This window comes from Coloeus monedula, assembly GCF_965178545.1.
Source record: "Coloeus monedula genome assembly, chromosome: 16".
NCBI classification, from domain to species: domain Eukaryota; kingdom Metazoa; phylum Chordata; class Aves; order Passeriformes; family Corvidae; genus Coloeus; species Coloeus monedula.
Window position 1 is genome coordinate 12,800,174 of NC_138796.1, and position 14,992 is coordinate 12,815,165.

The 14,992-nt window shown below is 37.1% G+C and overlaps 1 protein-coding gene across 15 annotated transcripts in view; it reads right to left on the reverse strand.

Moving 5' to 3' along the window:
- Positions 1 to 14,992, reverse strand: part of RBFOX1 (RNA binding fox-1 homolog 1) — a gene marked incomplete at its 5' end in the record, with an annotated part of 1,111,952 nt that overhangs the window by 271,501 nt on the left and 825,459 nt on the right. For 6 of the 15 annotated variants that reach the window (XM_082292360.1, XM_082292362.1, XM_082292359.1 and 3 more), the window contains 2 exons: positions 11,461 to 11,606; positions 12,793 to 12,858. The exons of the other annotated variants lie outside the window; for them this stretch is intronic. In XM_082292360.1, the coding sequence (XP_082148486.1) occupies positions 11,461 to 11,550 (90 nt within the window). The remainder of the gene's footprint in view (positions 1 to 11,460; positions 11,607 to 12,792; positions 12,859 to 14,992) is intronic. 15 annotated transcript variants of the gene reach the window in all.

Below are 14,992 nucleotides of genomic sequence, written 5' to 3' on the forward strand. Positions count from 1 at the left end.
ACCCAGCAGCTAGACTACAACTAACAAATAGTAAAATATCTGTAGCATTGTTTCATCCTCCATTTACCATGAGACTGGTGGAAGCCTGAACACTTGGTGAGTGCAGTCCTGGGCTCTCTGAACACAAAACACCTGCAGTGCTGCAGAGAAGGTAGCAGGAACATTTTTCTCAAGAATTTAGTGGTGCGTTTCAAACTAAACTACATTGTAATTTCATCACTGTATCTAATTTTATCATTTCTACAATAAAATAATACTACAAGAAGGGCAATGGCAGGACTGGATAATCACTTACAGCTGATACACACCACTGATCCTCAAAAAAATTATATTGACACAAAGCTAAGGTGTGCTTTCATGTGCTCGTCGCTCTTACTTCAATATTTCAGAGCCTATTGATGAAAAGTCAGCATGATTTTCAAGACTGAAATAATATGGAAAGAAACACATTTGAAACAAGCAAACTTTTAACAATCTTATTTACCTAAATCTTGCCAAAGTAATTCAATTGCCGTAAAATACTTAGTCAAGGAGCTAGACAGCCTTGCTGCATAATTCATCAGTCATTTTAATCCTGTTGATGAATATCAGGTTCTCTACAGAAATGCTTTTAAGCAATGCTTAAGAAAAATCATTGTTAGTTAGGGAATTATGAGATGTATTACTAACAGATAAAACAATACAGCAAAACCCACCCTATGGCCTCTGTAATGGCAAATCATATTCATAGAAAGAAAACTTATACCCCTGGAGTCATAGACAAACTGCAAATGTTAATACTTTACACAGAAATCTGAGTTAATAGGTTCCCCCCAGCCTTTACCTTCACTGAAAAATACTAGACACAAAGAAGTATGTGCTCAGTTCTGAGGTTGCTCTAGATCTCAGTTACTTGCAAGCTGAAAGCAAAAATTTGATCAACAAAATGGAGTTGTACGCAGTCGTAATTACTGGAGAAAATTTTAGCTTTTTACTGTTTTTACTTTTTCATATTACCCACCCCTCAATGATTTTATATATCAATAAAGGTAAATTAAATACTTGACTAAGACTGTGAACTAAATAACAAAGCCTACAAAACACCAGAACTAAGTTTGTCTGTGTAATGAGAATTTAAACATCCTGACTCTTATTCCATACAAGTTTCCCGTACTTAGCTTGACCTTCCCTCAGTCAATTGAGAACATGCATAGGCAAAACAACACTGGAATGACTGAATCACAAAACAAGAAATCTTTGTTCTTTGTTTGCATTGATTCTTTTTTGTTCTCCAGCATTTATCCCTGCTCCTTCTACCTTCTGCAAAGCTTCAGTGCCAGCAGGAGGGAGCCAAAGGGAGAATAGGCTCCTCTGTGCCCCAGTGCCCTGCTCCCACTGGCCCCAAATCCCTGGCACCAACCCCTGTGCAGGCCAGAGAAACTGGAGTCCAACCCTGGGGACAGCCGGGATACAGCTCTGCCAGTGCTGGGGAATTGTGAGCCAGGGGCAGAGCAATCAGCCCTTCCTGCAGGACCTGCACACACAGCCCCATCTGTACTGGCATGGGAGAGATGCTCACGAGAGGCAAAATCATGAGGTTTCAACCATTAACTTCTGAGAGTTATTCAACAGCTGTTAGTTAAACTTGAGCAGGTATTCAGACTGATTTTAAAGGGCCAAAGTCATGTTCATGAAAAAAATTCCCATCTTCCTCTGGCCACTCATTAAAGACTGCTAGAATCTCTTGAGAATACTACCTGTCATGCATTTTGAAAAGAAAATACAGGGAAATGGCATAAACTCACTAATTTAATTCCAAAGAGTTTATATATATCAATTTAACCTTGAGGATAGATCTCACATTTCTGGACACTACCTAAAAATGTGTTGCAAATCCCTCACTATATGAGTGGTGTGAAAAACAGGCAGCTGCACTACTGCAGCTCACCTCTGGCCAGCTGTGGGTCTCAAGGGCTGATGCCTCTCTCTTGCCAATGCTTATCACACCTCACTTATGTCCAAATGTGGATTCAGTGAGGAGCTATCACCTCATCAGGTGTGCCAGTGCTTAGTCACACAACATTTTAGTTGTGCTATCACTACCATGAGTTAATGCTGGTTTCCACATCTTATTAATCAAACTAAACCCAGCTTTATTTGAGTTATGTCCCATGTAATTTTAATTTATGTGCCAGAACTGTCCACATCATATGCCCGGAGAAAAACAGTAGTTTAAATTAAGGAATTTCTGGGTTTCAGAAGAAAAAAAAAAAAATCAAGTGTTCAAGTCCTCAACCTTACACATAATTTTTATGTAGCTTTATTGTTAAATAATGACTATGTGACTTTCTCAAAGTAAGTTTACAAACACAGGTTTCCTACTGGCAGTGAGGAAGTGCAATGCAGCGAATAATGGGCTTCTGTGGGGAATGAACATTTTAATTTATTATTGTCCTTATCTGTTGTTATTGTAAATGTAGTATTTGCCAATATAATTTAAATAACTGAGAGACACCATCTGAAAAATGAAAATTACAGATATATTTAACACAATGAATTTACTGATCCCAAGCAATCAAATGTGTGATTGGTTTAGTGCCACCCCCACATAAAAAGCTGATATGTACTCTGCAAACTTTCTTCACTGGAGGTTTAAAAAATTAAGTAGCACAGACATATTTTAGCAAGGTTTCCACACTTGCTACAACACAGACAGTTGTAGTGGGGACTGGAGAGGGATGAGGTCAGTGAGAGGAAGGAAAATGTGATTACCTAATTCCCATTATGATGCCAACTCTGACCTTTAGATTCCGTTTCAAATCCAGCTATCGTGTTACCAAAATAATATACTACAGGGTGGATACTGTTTTGCTAATATGATATGTAGATTCCTAATAGGAATTTTATCCTTACAACTAAATTGCAGTTATGCCAATGATGATATATTTTTATGTGCATGTGGCACAGTATTTCAGAACAGGCTACAGCATTTTTTTCCCCCTTGACATAGAAAGAGACTGGAGAAAAGAAATAATCAAAAATTCAAGCTGAACACCATGTCAGTGCTTGCAGCTTGATTTGGTTTTGCACAGCAAATTCCAAATGGTCATCTTCCATTAATAGATTCTTACTAGTGAAAAAGTGTCAAAATCTTAAAACAATTCTTGAAGAGGGTATAAATGACATTCAGTCAAACAATACAGGAGCAAGATACACAGACCAAAATTTGATTTGATATTAATACTTAAGAAGCAGAAAAAACATTCCAACTGGCAGCTGTCTGTGTGAGGCAAGCCATTCATTGGAATGGGAATTCTGAAAAAACAAAATGAGAGTTTCTTTCCAAAAGTAAGCTGTGAAATAGTGATTCCTGCAGCATGCTACTAAAAGCTGGGCCTTTCAACCCTTGGTAGTGATCATGAGAAGAAAAAAAGTGAGATGAGATACAAACTGACATTAATTGCTTGTGGAAGTCACTTTTTTAAGTTGCCTATTTTACTGTGAAACTGGAGGGACACAAGGAGCTGAGGAGAGGACAAAATAAACCATTTATAACTTGCTTAAAATTTGGTTTTAAGTGACTCTTTACAGAGGAATTACAAAAATATCCTTTATAAGGTAAAGGAGATAAAGTAACAGGTGAGTCCACTTGAGCCCAGCTGGAGGCAACCAAGAGAGGGTCACCTGGCCACACCTCAGGGGTAGCAGCACTAAAATTCACTCAGTGGTGATCACATCATGGAGGCTTCTGCTGTGAACAGCTGCTGTTTGTTATTGATACTTGCATTCAGAGACACTGGAGAGAAAAAGATCTGTTTGTCAGTGACAGCTTCTGATAATGCTGCAAGGAAATCATAAGAAAAAATGGCAGTTATCTCCAGGTACAGATGATCTCAAAAATGTGATATCCTTCCATTAAATATGTAATCTTACTCTTTGCTTTCATCTTCAAGCAATACAAGGTTTCAAAACACTAGAAAATACACTCAAAGATAACTTATTCTTCCACTGAAATGTGGGCCCCTTGCATTCTCAAAAATTAACCCAATAATTAGTCATAATGCTCTGAAATGATGAAAAAAAGCAAACAACAAACATCCTATTTCAAACAAATAGTTGTGAAGAAAATATTTTAATTATTCAGGCAGGACCTTCACTGGATTTACTGGGGATATTTACCTTCAAGAAAACATTCTAAGCCAGAACTGATTAAAAAGTGGGAGAATTCTTCACAAGCCAATACCCACACACTCACTATGTCATCTAAGTGTCCCACTTACTGAATTCCTGAAAGAATTCCTCATGTCAATGAACGTAAAGAGCAAAATGTTTTGTAAAGCAAGGTAACTGACTCTTAAACACCAAAGTTACAGAAGCATTAGAAATTTGGAGGTTTTTTTCAGATTTTGTTTAGATGAATAAAATTTCAGAGCAAATTCCCTTGATACCTATAGATCAGAGAAGTGGATATACTAAAAACAGTAATCCAGTTGATAAAGGAAATATTAATCATTAATTGCACGTGGCATGCAGGATTTGTGGCAGAAGCCTGCTACTTTGTTGAGTCTATTTCAAGAAAATACATCCTCAGAAATCTCAGACTGAAACACAAAACAACCTCAATCTTTCTCTTTCTCCAAACAGGTGTGAAATGCAGCTCAGCTGAAAACAGTGCAGTTCTGACTTGCAAGTGAATTAAGCTTCATAGAATGATAAATAAAACGTTCAGTAATGTGCTTTTGGTGTGACTGAATAAGGCATCTGGATAAAATTGAGAACTATAGGAGAACATTAAATCAATTTAAAAACATGCATGAACTTCAGAATGATGCTGTCATCACATTATTTATATTCTAGACATACCAAAGAGCTATTATATTTCAGGTCTTTCATGGCAAAACAAAAGCTTTACACAAGTAATATTAAGTATTTAGATGCTTTCACGCAGGATTTATTAGTTCATATTTTGCCCTGTCTCTATATTTCTCTCAATTTCAACTGTATTTTTTGTCATTTCAGCTCTGTACTGTTTGGTACATTTGTTTTGTTATCTATTATCTGATAAACAATCTGAATTCACACAGAGCTAGATATGGCTGAGAGAACTTAACCTCCCTAGATCATCAAACTAAACAAAAGCAGGAGCCAAAGAAACATAGTAGAAATAACCCTCAGTTTTGTACTATTTAGACAAAAATATCTTTAAACACCTTTAATGTTTATCTGAATTAACTGTGTTATAGAACACAATTAGCTGATACAACAGCCAACAGTAGAGGAAGTTATTTCCCACAGTAAGACATAAATTGTCTTTTGAAAGATTTTTTTCAGTACTCTTTCTTTATGAATACATATAAACCTTCACCATAAAAATAAATGCGTAAAAGAACATATTTCCTCATGTTTCAGACAAATTTTATAAATTAAATGGTAACCAAAAAAAAAGCCAAAAAAACCCCTACATTTTTCTATAATCACCAAAATTTGTTCTTTCATCTCACTTTTAAAACACAGGCTTCCCCGAGCTTGTCTCCTCGAGCAGGGCAATGCTGCTCTTTCTGGATTTCCTATGATTGGGATTTTTACAGCATTAGCCCAAAAAAGCTGCTGTTAGACTCCACTGCATCTAACAAGGCAGAAACACTTTTCATACTTATTCAGCCTGAAATTTTCCACTTGTTCCTATCTTTTGCTCTCTTGTTTAGCCAACTATTCTGAGTTCAGCCATCAAATCTTTTGCATAGTAACCTTTTTTAATTTGCTTCCGAGCAGCTAAACATACCAAGCCATCAAAATGTCAGAGAATCAACAGCTCCAGCTCAAATCTTTCTCCTTTTGTGATGATCTCTGTACTAATTTAACAAACTTTTGCCTTATAACAACATTTTTTAATGTAGTATAAACCTACAGTTAAGTATGATTTCATGTTCTATTTAGGCAAAACAAACAAACAAAGCTTGTCATCAACTAAACCCCTACCTGCAAAGTGGCTCTGATTTAAAGCATATTTGTAGGTAAACAAATACAAATTATATTGTAAGATTTTCATAACCAAAACTGATTCAACATACAGAACAAATCAAATGATACAGCCACGGCTGTTTGTGTGGTATCAGGGATTTTCTGGCACTAAGGAAGAGGAGAATGGGGTTTGCTGGTGGCTGTCCCACACCTCTTGTCAGGACTTCAGATGATGCTCAGGCATTTCACAAGTTGTTGTTCTGTTCATGTGAAAAGAGCTTTTGATGACCAAGAATGGAGCAGTAAGTACAGAGAGAATAACACAACCCCAAAGTAGTCCAGGAAAACTGGACTGTTTTCCTTGAATCAGATTTCACAGAACTCCTCAAACAGAGCTCTTAATTGTCTGACCCGAAAGAACTTAGTGAATTCCTCTCTCTTTGAGAAGTGGGAAATGAGGTGCTCAAAATGTTCCAGTGAGCCACAACACAGAACTGAATTAACTCATATTCCAAAGTGTGATGATAGGGTAGATGAAAAAGCATAAAACCAGCAAAGATTATACACCACCATCTTGTAATAGGTGTAAAAATGCACATATATTGATTCAGTAGATGATTATTCAAGCATACAGTAATTAATATTTATTGTTATAGAAGCAACAGAGAGAAAAGACAAAATCTGAAGTTACTTTAAACTTATCCTATCAAATCCTTTCAGGACATAGCAAAGATTTTATCTTCAGTCTGTTGGTTCAAATCCTCTCATAGTGAATTATGTTTCAGGAGTCCCTTCCCTTTGAAACAGAAGGTAAGTTTCCAAATCCTTATTACCCATTAATTACACCTTATGTATTTTCATACCTAGGCAGCCATAGGAAAATTACCTTACTAGTTTTTACAATAAATGCAAAATTCTGTACTTGAGAAACCACCCACACGTAAAGGCCGCTAACACAAATGCTGACAATCAGTCTGACATCCAATCTGTTTCCAACCTACAGCCACAGAAATAGAGCACTGCACACTCCAAAAAAAGACCACTAACATTTTTCCCAGTTTAAAGTACATTAAAACTTCTTTTAATACTCAGAAGCTTTACCCCTGCTTGGTTCATCCTTCCTCCAGTTCATTCACATGTACAATTAAAAGATAACCACCTAAAGTTTTTGTACTGGGGTTTCAAAGGGATCATAAGGCAGCAGACTGTCACTGAAATTCAAGGCATTGAGATCTTAATAATTTTCTTTAATAGCCATAGCTATAATTTGAGTACATCAGTGACAGCAATTGAGCCGTTGATTTCCAAATAATCAGTAATAAAATATTGTATCTCTCAGGTAAGAGAGAAATGAAAAGCAAAGGAAAGACAAAACATTTAAACAACATGAATACTATAAAGCACCAATATCTATTAGAATTCAAAATATCTTTGTGATATAGCATATAAAAAGGGGCTTAATGAAACAGTAATAAGGTGTTTGAATAATTTGTCCTATGACTGCAAATCACAAAATACCAGGAAGATTTATTACTCACAGAATACAGGGGCATTCTGGGAGTGATAAATTCCCAAGGAGTTGGGAGAAGAAAAAACCTTAAAATTAGACTTTATCCATTATTTAAAGCAATACAAAACCAAAAACTAGGAATACTGAAAATGCACTCAGAGTGCAGTCTGGCAAGGAAAAGGATCAAAACATCACCCAGGGAGGAGGCTGGGGAACAACGGGCAGGAAGGAGTTTTAGGGAAAAGGACACGGAAGAGCAGGAGGACAAGTGAGCACGGGATAACGACGTGCCCTGGCAGCAAACCACATGTGCAGCACTAGGATGTGTCAGGAAGGCCCTGGGGAGCAGATCCCAAGGGATGTGATCCTTCGCCTCTAATCCAGCAGTGGTGGGGCCACACGTGGGGTTCTGTGCTCCCCAGTAGGAGGGAGATGCACAGGGCACAGCCAGTCCAGCACAGGACCAGGAGGATGGATCAGGGAATGGGGACTGGACATACAGGAGAGGCTGAGACAGCTGGGGCTGTTTAACCAGAGAAAGAAAAGGCTCGAGGGATCTCACAAATGTACATAAACTGCTGAAGGGAGAGAGGAAAGAAAATGCAGCCAGACACTTCTCAGTTCTGGCCAGGCAAATTAGAAGAGGCAATGCCACAGACTGACCAACACTACATCCTATTTAAATATCAGAGAACCTCTCTCCTGGGAGTGGAACCTGTCAAACATTGGAGCAGTGTTTCCATACTGGTTGTGAGTTTGTGGAGAAGGTCCCTAGGTACCTTCTTCTACAGCTGATCCTGCTCTGTGCAGTGGATGGATTCAGCAATCTCCAGAGGGCCCCTCCAGCCTGGGTCATTCTGTGATCCCACAATATCAAAACTCTGAGTCTTTTACTGAGTGTTGGGATAATCAGCCATTTACCTTTCATCCACTACCAAACAAATGTCAAATTATTCAAGCCTCTGTGGTATATTGCCTTTAAATCTTTAAAAATTCAGTTACAGCTCCTCCCTCTGATAATCAGAGCCTTCAACTGCCTATGTTACAAATTAATTAAAAAATTTACGAAAGAATCAAGAAAAAAGGAAAAAATGTTTTGAGTTTATGTGGCAAGGTTTAGGGAGTGAAGTCTGTGAAGCACCAAAATGTAAAAAGGTGAAGTGAAAAAATTTAGACCATCTATGAGAAGGAGGAGGAGAATGAAGAAAGAAAGAATGAACTCAGAGGTAATACTCCCAAGGTAAAATATTTCAGTCATGACACGCTTGGAATTTCAAAACCAAATTATAAAGACTTTATTCTAGGATAAGGCACCTAAAGATTTAACTCCGAAATAACTATAGAGATCTATGCATGTGGATCTCTTATGACATAAAAACCCTAAGTTGCACAATGTCAATTCTATCCTCCTGTCAAAATATTTACAATTTATTAAAAATTTTAAAACGCTGTTGCTGCTAAAAAGTAAACAATATTTATGATTAAATATTGTTATTTCTTGTTCTCAGCAATGATTACTGAACCTAAAGAAATAGACCTGAATGTTTTAATAAGAACTCAGAGAGCAATAATCCTTTTTTGTCCAGACCAACTCTAGACACAACTTTGCTCTGACCCATAATTCCTCATGCTGTGACAGTGGCATCTTTCTAACAGCTTTAGCATGTACTGAATGCATGACAAACACAGGATGCTGAAACTTAAAGATGGAAAAATCCTTTAGTTCCAAGACAGATGATCGCTTCTGAAGTCTTTTCAATGTCCTCCTACCCACTGTGTTTCATTTCAGAATGCAGCACTATCACACAAAAAAGAAGCCTTGCTCTGTCCATGGGGTAGCAGAGTGAACGCGTGTTCCTCAAAACCTTTTACTGTCTGCCCCAAATTGGGCCTTTCCAGCCATGTTTGACAGCTGAATCATACACACAGTATCCTGTGAGGTTTTTATAAGCTTTGGAAAGTCACGTTTTAAGTCTACAGCTCACCTCAAATATCTCTCTCTGATCAATATATATTTAAAGAATTAATTAGCACTTTTATTTCATATTTACTACTGTGCTACTTTTGCTTAAAAACAAAAAAAAAGATTTTGTTCACAAGATCTCTGCTTCACACAGATTTTTCCATATTACTGAAAATTCACTCTTGAAAACAGAAGAAGTGGAAGCCATCGAGTGTCAGTGTTCATCCCCCTACCCCATGCATACACATGCAGCTATTTGCACAGGATAAAACACCTTTGATGCATGGACAGCTAATTACTGGCTAACCATAAAGACTCCCAGTTCCTATGTTCTGTGTGCAATTTCCAGTGGCCCCACCATTACTGGAGGCCACTCAAATTATTGCAGACCCTCTTTTTAATGCTTTTGATTGGTTAGGCCCACTGTGAGAAGCCTGAATACTGGCAGCATGGCTAGAAATTATTCCTACTAAAATAAGAATTCTAAATTAAAAAAGAAGCAATCAATCAATATTTGGATGTATATATAGATATATTATCCTGGTGTAACAGAATGATAGCAATACTCACATGAAATAATTTGGTTTAAATTCTAAAAATTAAACTTGCCAAATGCTTTGAACCTGCTTATGTGCAGTGTCATTGCAAAGAGAACACATCAAGAATTTGGCTACTGAGCAGATGTGACTTGGGAAAAGTGAGAGAAATTATTGAAGTTGCACTATTAAAAACACTAAAATAAGCACTTTGTGGTGTATGGAAAGCAAACACTTATTTTCATAGTTCTGTCCTGTGTTATTCTGGTTTTACCTTGCTCTGGTTTCTTTTGCCTCCTTCCTTGGTCTCTCCCTTTTTCTGGTCCAACCAACCTGCCCAAATGCACACATATGCACATTTCCATAGAAACATGCATACATACACACATGCACATATATAAATATATAAAATATTTATGTGTGTATGGAAATGCCCACGTTCTTTCTACACTCATTACCAACTTTTCCCATGCAAGTCGGCCAAAACTTGCTATGAAGAGAGGCAAAGGGAAGAGAGAGAAGCACTTTCTCTACAGCCCCTAAAACAGTGCTGCTTGCCCAGCTTTTTCTCCCTTTGTGGCTGACAGGCTGAAGGCACAGATGCCAAGCCAAGGAAGTGATTTTCCAGTGATGGCATCTGGCTCCTTGGCACACTCCACTGATATTTGTGTTGGCTCCTTTGCCGTTGCCCCTGGGTCTGTTAATGGGTTAAGTTGGTGATAGGATGTTGTCCGATCCTTTCTTTTAACTCACCTTTGATTCTAGTCAATTCCTGTCAGAATAAAGCTGCTCTTCATCCTCCTGAAATCTTTGTGCTTTAGCTGGCATATGTAATGATGTCATTTTGGATGGTCCTGTTGTGCTAATGGATGTTTTGGATAAGGCAAGCCACTTCTTTGTATATTTTACACTTGAAAAATTATGTCTTCCAAAACTTATTAACACAAATAGTTTATTCAAGGACACTGTTTTTTATTGTGATCCTAAAAAAGAATAAGAAAGGGCTAAAACTGTGAAAGTACCATTACCATGATAAAAAGCAAGCATTATCAAAATCTGATTATATTTCATTATAACTCCTTATGTTCAAAAAAACCACCAAAAATCATAGTATCCTTCTCTATATGTTGCAGGAAATGGTGATGCAAATTTTATAGTTTAAAGTAAGAAGTCAGTGAGCTCCTTGAACACATCACAAAAGGTAACTCCAATGGGCTTATCCCACAACAACATGGTTTCTAGTCTAGAAATATCAGTTTATATGACAGTAATTACTAAAACAGATGGGCAAGGAGCCAAAAAGCGGCATCACATCAACAGTGGGCTGAATGCAACTGGGAGCTGTGGAGCAGAAAGGATCTGTGCCAGATTGTGTGGCAGCTGAGAGTCTCATTGGTGACCATTTGTTGTGCAATCTCAGACACATCTAAAAAATTATGCATTCCCCATTGATTTCATGCTAAAATGGTAGAGGAAAAAAACACCCCTCTGTCTGAACTTGAACACAGTACCTGCTGACAAGCTCCTTCCTTTGAGTACTCAGGATTTTCCTCCTTGCACTTCCATGTTCCTATCTGCCATTCACAAGACTGGCTGCACATTTTAGATCCACATTGTCAGGTGTTACATGAGCGGCAGTCAAAACAACAAGAGAGGTCTGCAGACAGAATTAACCAATAGATTCAAAATATTCCTAAAACTTAGCCCAAAAAAACCCACCACATATTATATTTTCCCTTCAGGAAATCTATTTAAAAATATGGGCAAGCTATAGGTGAGCAGCACTTTTGTTAAAATAAACAGAAAAAAAAATCTAGACTCAAAAGACCAATGATCTCTAAAATGATTAAAGAAATGCAAAGCAAACCCAGACTTCCTTAACTGTATCCTGTTACCATCTGATTTTTTGTTTTTCTTTTTTTTTCTAAAAAGTAGTTCACACAAAACTTTGATTTAAATAATTCTGCTGACTAGTCAACCCCTGTACCTTTTAGAAAGTACCTTTTACTAATTATTATTGGAATTTGCCATCATTATGAAGAATACTAAAAATCCAGCTGAGCTGATTGAGATCAATATTCATATGAATTGTTCTCTAACAGCAATTAATAGTTTGCAATTGTTAAGACTAGGACAGTAACAATAAAGCATTATCTTCAGTCCAGTCTGATATCTAATGTTATTGAGATTATGAACAACTTTTAATAAAGAAATCTTTTGGATATAATGGCGTTGGCACTTCCTTCTGAGTCTCTCACCAGGCTGTTCAGGCGGGCAGCCTTGCAATTAATCTTAGCACTTCATTCATTTTCCAAACATCCTTGCCTATTGACTCCTACAGAAAAGTGCTCATCCACTCACTTGGTTACATTAATTATACAGAGGAGATAAAGCCAAGGAAATCTGTGAGACACCAGAGACTCCATTAGTTTTCTGTGTAAATTCCAAATTTGTTTCATGTGAACAGAAGGATGCACATCACTGACACTGGTGGATCCCTGATCACATGTGCAAGTTCAGCTGGAATCTCAGCTCCTCTGAGACTGAGACAGCAATCCCTGCACACCCTGCACAAGACCCACCAAGAGGTCTTAGATGGTTTACCTGCCTCTCAGAATTTTAGAGGCAATAAAGAGGCTGTAAAACACTGCAAACTTCCATCAGATTTTCCCACCTGGAGCATTTCTACATGTTAAACTACCTTGGATTAACAACACTAGAAAGAAGCAAAGAAGGTATGAAAAGTCAGTGGTGGGGCAAATAAGAAGTAGGGGTGAGGTGGGAAAGGACAAGGCAAAGGGAGAAGAGTAAATTATTTACAGTGTAGAATAGTTTTGATTTACCTGGACTTCTTTACATTGACCTCTGACTGCAACTACATTTCCTCTTGCTTTTTTCCTTCACAACACCTAAAAAGCAGCCCAGAGATGAACTAAATAATTATTGTGCACACTTCTCTTTTGTCTCAGTTCCAACAAAACTTGATACCATTCCAGAGTCCAGATTTTTCTTGAAGAAAGTGATCTTAAATTCTTACAACTTAGCAAACATGTATGATATATTATACACTTTGCCCAAATTAAAAAATGTCCCCTACATGTGCCAATGTACTCCCTGCATGAGGCACAGTATTTATTCTGCATAAATTGAAAGCAAGCTACTTTCTCAAGGTGAGGCAACAGAGGTCTGAGGAAAAGAGCTGTCAGTGTGAGCAGAAAAATCCCACTCTCACTTGAATCACAGCATGCAGACAAATATTTCAATTTTTGTGTGCATGTAAACTTGGCACTGTTTCATAGAATATCAATTGTGTCAATTCAAAAATGTGAAATTAGCAATTTGGACATGAATTCAGAGAATAATTTGCATATACATGTATGTATATACATATATACACAAACATATGTGTACCTGCATGAAGGAAAAAATCCCTTGCATCAATCAGTGGCTTGCAGGAAAGTGAAATAGTGAAGATCCTGGTTTGCTGCCTTTAGCCAGTTAAAAGAAATTAAAATAAAATATTGTTAAAAAGCAGGAATTAATCTTCAGCTGACAACATAACGCTCATCAGTACAGTGAATTTTTCATTAACCTAAGAAGGAAAAAACCATATATGCACATATACAAAAAAAAAATATAAATATATAGCTATAGTATCAATATATAATTCTGTAACTCTACAGTTAAGTCTGCTTAAGTTTAGGGGACAAGAAAGTGATAATCAGTCTGTATTTCCTCTAATAACACAAAGTCATTCAAAACAGGAGCTTAAAAGGAGCTAACTGACTATTTCAAGCAACTGCAAAATCAAAGTGACAAAACAAATGGGAACCTCTGCTCTGGCTCCTAAAGGAGCTTGGTGCACCCAGTAAAAGAGGGCAGACATCTCTCACACTGGGAAATTAAATTCTTACCTGAGCAAAATCCCAATTTAAGTGAAGCAAAGATTATGTGAGCACTTATTGATTCTGTGTGTTAAGGAAACAATTTCTAATAGAGAATGTTTCTGTTAAGGAACTGAAATGGGAACTACTATATAATATAAACCCCACAGTCCCTGAATATATAGACAAGGGCAGCTTCTGTACTTGAAGTGGGACTTACTCCATGAGAAAATATGTGAGAAAGAGCCATTCTGAAAACCATTTTATAGCAAAAATTTGTTAATATCCGTTGTTATAAACTATCTAGTTGATACTTCTATAGCCCAGAGCTTTAGGATAAGCCTTAAAATTACCAAACCTCCTGAATGGAAGCAGACACAAAGCAAGGGAAAAACACAGGCAGCTGTCACTGTCCCAAATCAAGGTGAGCAGAGTGGTTCTGCTGGAAATGTTTTGTTACAGGGTTGTATTGGCAGGGGGAAAGCAGAAATCACAGAGAACCTGCAAAGGTTCATTAAGCAGTTTGGAGTTTCCTGTGTCTCCTAGGACAGCTGAAGAGAGGGGAAGGAGGAAGTAGATTCACGTTAAGAACAACATAAACAATAGTATCTGTTTAGATCATTCACCTTTCCTTAACAAAAATAATTGTTAGATACTAAACAATGTCAAAGTCCCAACTGGAAAGCAAATAATCATGGAAAGAACCATGCAGAAATGCTTTTGCTTGGTTCATTTGGGTTGGTTGGGGTTTTTTTAAGTTAGAACGGCCATTTGGTTTTCTTTTTTTCAGTTCTGAAGTCCTCTTGGGTCTGCCCTTGCCTGTTCTCTTTCTGTGAACTTGGATAAATGCTAGAGTACTGATTAAGTTCACTAAATCTTAGAAATTATATTAATAGGAATATTCTTTACTTTTTTTTAAATCTATCTGGCTAATTACAACCTGAAAAGCATACATGTTTTTTATTAAAATGTGAAGAAATACTATTCTACTGAAAGCCATTGCTAGTCTGGTTTTGTCCAAAAGCACCATCACACCAAGAAAACCAGGAACAAGATAATTATTTGCATGCAAACCTCATAAAAAGGCAATAATCTAGATGGAATATCCACTGTTTCATATATAAAAAGTTATTAAAATATTAAAATGTAATTAAAATGA